At 44.1% G+C, this 4,620-nt stretch overlaps 1 protein-coding gene across 1 annotated transcript in view; it reads left to right on the forward strand.

Annotated features, from left to right (window-relative positions):
• The window catches only part of YBX1 (Y box binding protein 1), a gene marked incomplete at its 5' end in the record, with an annotated part of 5,685 nt that extends 1,392 nt beyond the window's left edge, over window positions 1-4,293 (forward strand). The window contains 8 exon segments of the mRNA XM_010293910.1: window positions 920-1,009; window positions 1,235-1,327; window positions 1,329-1,365; window positions 1,368-1,537; window positions 1,958-2,040; window positions 2,171-2,372; window positions 2,374-2,418; window positions 3,914-4,293. Coding sequence (XP_010292212.1) covers window positions 920-1,009; window positions 1,235-1,327; window positions 1,329-1,365; window positions 1,368-1,537; window positions 1,958-2,040; window positions 2,171-2,372; window positions 2,374-2,418; window positions 3,914-3,976 — 783 coding nt within the window.
• Window positions 4,294-4,620: the final 327 nt, after the last annotated feature.

The raw sequence follows: 4,620 nt of genomic DNA on the forward strand, positions 1-4,620 counted from the left end.
GCTGAGTCTTATGGGCATGTTTTTCCATAGATTTTTTTCCATTTAGAGGAAAAAAAAAATTAGTAAATCCTGTTGCTGGTGGGTTTTTTTTATATTGTTAGTACCCTTGTATTAACTGTTCAGTTAAAGTGATAAGCAGGATGTGGCTGGGAGTGGTGCGCATTGAGTATTAACTCGTCTGTCAAAAATGTAATCCACTGCTGAATAGCACAGAAAATGCAGTGTTTTCTAGTAATGTCATTTAACATGCGGATACTGATGCAAAAGCTCGCCTGGTGCTGACACCTTGGAAGAGCTAATCCTTGACGTATCATACACAGCTAGAGTAGACTGGTGATTAATTGGTCAGTACTGTGGCTGAAGCGATGGTATTGGAAGCCTGAGAGAAAGAAATCTCTTCATTTCTGGCCATGGATGTGTTTACATAGCTTGGGACAGCTTCATTTGCCTGTAGGCTACCACACGCTGCGGTGGCGTGGGGAACGGCAGAGGGCTGGAAACCTGAGCGGGCGATTGGAAAGGCTTATATATTGGTATATGTACGTCAGAGGAATGTATAAATACTATGGGTGTGTTTAGTGCTAAACTCTGGTTAGGAATACTATGGCCAGTGTGTATTGTATGTGGGGTGTGTGTGTTTGTTTTCAAACTGCTTTTTCAGCTAGCAGGCAGCATGTTGACAGATGTTTCTAGTCAGCTGTTACACATTTCAGATGGGCCAGAACTATAATAATACAGGTAAATTTTATGGCTTCCTGAATTTGCATGGTTGTTTAATTGCTTTTTCAGGAGTACAAGTTGTCTTCCTAAAATATTAAATACTCAAAATTCCGTAATCTTAAAAAATTTTTTTCAGATATGCTAAGTAGTATTCTCATGCTGTGCCTGTAAATGTAATTCTGCAATATTATGTTGTCAGACTGCCATAAAGAAGAATAACCCCAGGAAGTACCTCCGCAGCGTAGGAGATGGGGAGACCGTGGAGTTTGATGTGGTTGAGGGAGAAAAGGTAAACACATCTCTCGGGTGTTAGAGTATGCACAGAAAACTTGGTCTGCAGGCTTTGGTGTGGTGCCTGTGGTTTGAGTCAATGCCTGATGACATCCAAGGAGATGAATGGTTTTTCATTGCTTTACAATATGGATGTAAATTGTTGCTCAGTACTAAATTGCATTATGCTATAACTGATTTGATGCTGACTGTTTACTTACCTAATGCTATCCCTGCTCTTTAGGGTGCGGAGGCAGCTAATGTTACAGGTCCTGGTGGAGTTCCAGTGCAAGGCAGTAAATATGCAGCAGACCGTAACCATTATAGACGATATCCACGTCGTAGGGGTCCTCCACGCAACTACCAGCAAAACTACCAGAACAGTGAGAGTGGGGAAAAGAACGAAGGAGCAGAGAACATACCAGAAGGCCAAGCCCAGCAACGCCGTCCCTATCGCAGGCGGCGGTACCCACCTTACTATATGCGTAGGCCCTACGGGCGTCGACCACAATATTCCAACCCTCCCGTGCAGGGAGAGATAGTGGAGGTAACATTTGCTTAAAAACTGGCTTGATTGCTTTGGAGCAGGGTGACGGGATGCAGCTTTTCACCACTTTTTTAGATAATCAAGATGGTTTTGGTAAGGTTTGGCAGTAACATGGAACTTTGGAGCAGATCTCAATAAACTGAAGGTCTTAATGTTACAGCTTTTAAAAAACAGAGTGTGTTTGAATTTGTGTTAACTTCCTGTGTTATAACAGGAATTATGTGTTATATTATATAAATAATATAACAGTGTTATAACACAAATTCTACACAGCGTGTACTCTTGTGCCCTAGGACTGCTGCCCACCGCGGACTTAACCTGCCAGCCCCCTTACAGCCATCTTCCTCACAGCTTGAGTAGTTGTGGTGTTGATGTGCTTTTGCATGTGGCTAAGAGGGTTTGTTGCCTAATGTCTTCTAGGGTGCTGACAACCAGGGTGCAGGAGAACAAGGCAGACCAGTCAGGCAGAACATGTATCGAGGTTATAGACCACGGTTTCGCAGGTATGTTGCAGATCAACTCTTTTTTTTTTTTTTAAACTTTGCCTTTTAGCAACAGAGACGGAACATGGCGATGGTCAGATGCTGCATTGTTAAAGCCTAGCTTGACTTTCAGGGGTCCTCCTCGTCAAAGACAGCCTAGAGAGGATGGGAATGAAGAAGATAAAGAGAACCAAGGGGATGAGACCCAAAGTCAGCAGCCACCTCAACGTCGGTACCGTCGTAACTTCAACTACCGACGCAGACGCCCAGAGAACCCTAAACCACAAGATGGCAAAGAGACGAAGACAGCCGAACCACCAGCTGAGAACACGTCCGCTCCTGAGGCCGAGCAGGGCGGGGCTGAGTAAATACCGGCTTACCATCTCTACCATCATCCGGGTGCGTGTCCAGAGGTTCCTGAGGATACGATTTGATGATTGACTCTTCTTTTGATGCTTTCCTTTAATTTTTGCCTTAAAAGGCTTTGGACTATTCTTGCTCATGCATGTTGTAACCAAACTGGCTGCACTTCTTCCACCCAGAAATAGTACTTCAAGCAGTGTTGGTATAGTGACTTGGAAGTAGCTAGGAGAGACAGGTACTGGGGTTTACTCAGCTCTGTAAGTGCCTGAGCTTTTATTGCTCGGTCCCAAAGGGGAAGTGAGTAGCATGAAGACCTCTAGGTATTAACTTCGAGAAAGTTGGTGCAGAAATTGCAGGAGTGTCTCAGTAGCAGCGTTTTATCTAAACAGAAAAGTGCTAGAAGAACTGGTGGAGATGGTCGTTTTTATGGAGCATCCAGGGTGCCTGCAGTTTAAGTACTGAGGTACTGGTGTGGTTGCAAGGTAGACTGGCTGTGACTTGGTGCTTGTTTGGTGCTGTCTTCTGATGAGCAGTTTGGCTGATTTGGGATTATTTTCATTGCTAGGACTCTTTCTAGTTTTCTGCTTTTTTTTCTGGCACCTTCCTTGTCTATTCTTCCTTTCTCCCCCTACTTTGTCTCTCGCCAGCGTTCGTATTCCATTTCTGTTGTGTCTCACTCCTTCTTGCTCTTTGCCTGGAGGGCAGGCACACAGGACGATGCGTTTAGGCTCTGGTGGGAGCAGTAATGAATGGTCACTTCAGTGGGATGAACAGGGAATGCAGGAGTTGGGCACGGATAGTAGCTTGGTGACCTCTCCCAGCTATGGGAGCTTAGGGACTCATTCTTCAAGGGCTCGAGTGCTGCTGGATTTGTCATGCAGGTGGGTTACTTGATACCTCTTCAGGCCTTGCCGCAGCATTTTCTGTATGCTTGGTGTGAACCTTTGTTTTATCCCGGTGTTCATCTTGATGGTTAACACGAGCTGGATGCATTCTTAATGCCACAGGCTTCAGAGAAACATGAGGATGACACTTGGCTGCTCTTTCTGTCTACTGATGGTATTGGAGACCATAAATTGTGGTTTCTGTGGTCTGGGCAGTAGTTTACTGAAGCCACTCTGCCTCTGTTAGGCACAGGTAGAAATCTGCTCTTCAGCTGTCTTCTGAAGATCTTCAGTTGTCCTTGTGCCTTCCCAGGGGTTGGCTCGGAGTTGACCAGCTGGCTGTTCAGACCTGGTCCCACAGCACAGAGCTGCGGCCACCTGCAGAGCCCACGGTGAGCAGCTCTCCCCAGGAGGCTGTGGCGAACCAGGCTGAAGCAAGAGGCCAGGGAGGGCAGAGGTGTAGACAGGGTTCCTTTGTGTTTAAATTAAATGTCTTCTCTTTATGGAGTCCTTTCTGTGCAAAGCAAATGCAAGATGGCAGTTTTGGTCACTGGAAGTTGTCTGGTGGTGGGAGTGTAGTGAACAAAATGCCTATGTAAGCTTCTGACACCTGCCTGATCATCTTTCTTTTTTTTCCTCTTTTTCAGTTTAGTCATCAAAGAAAAGACTTAAGAAATGAAGAAGAAAAGAAAATGAAATTCCAGCAATAAGAAATGAACAAAAGAATTGGAACTGAAGACCTTAAGTGCTTGCTTTTTGCTGTTGACCAGATTACTAGAACTATCTGCATTATCTATGCAGCATGGGGTTTTTATTATTTTTACCTAAAGAAGTCTCCTTTTGGAAACGATAAACACGTTTTTTAAAAGCCTGTTTTTTCTCAATATACCTTTAAAGGTTTTTAAATTGTTTCATATCTGGTCAAGTTGAGATTTTTAAGAACCTCATTTTTAATTTGTATGAAATGTACACCTGATTTTTTCAAGTCAAACTGCAAGCATCTGTTAATAAAGGTCTTAAAGAATTACCTTGTGTGCTTGGTTGTTTTAAATCCACTTTTGCATGAAAGGGTTTAAGTTCAGCTTTCATAAAAGGTTTGGGGAAAAAAACTGCTTTATTTCTTCAGCATACAGACTGTTGGGGTAAAATGTGAAACAAAATATTAAAGTGAAAACATTAAAAAGCAATTGAGCCCAGCTGCAGCTGGGTGGGGGAAGGCTCTTGGAGGGTCAAGAGGGGAAGTGCTTGGTGCCAGTCCAGGATGTTTCCATGAGCCGTTTGCTGGAGCAGTTCAGCTGTGTCCTGCTGGAATAGGACCCTTGCAAAACTGAGGTGGTATGAGGTATGCTTGAAA

This window comes from Phaethon lepturus, unplaced genomic scaffold, assembly GCF_000687285.1.
Source record: "Phaethon lepturus isolate BGI_N335 unplaced genomic scaffold, ASM68728v1 scaffold18800, whole genome shotgun sequence".
Classification (NCBI taxonomy): Eukaryota; Metazoa; Chordata; class Aves; order Phaethontiformes; family Phaethontidae; genus Phaethon; species Phaethon lepturus.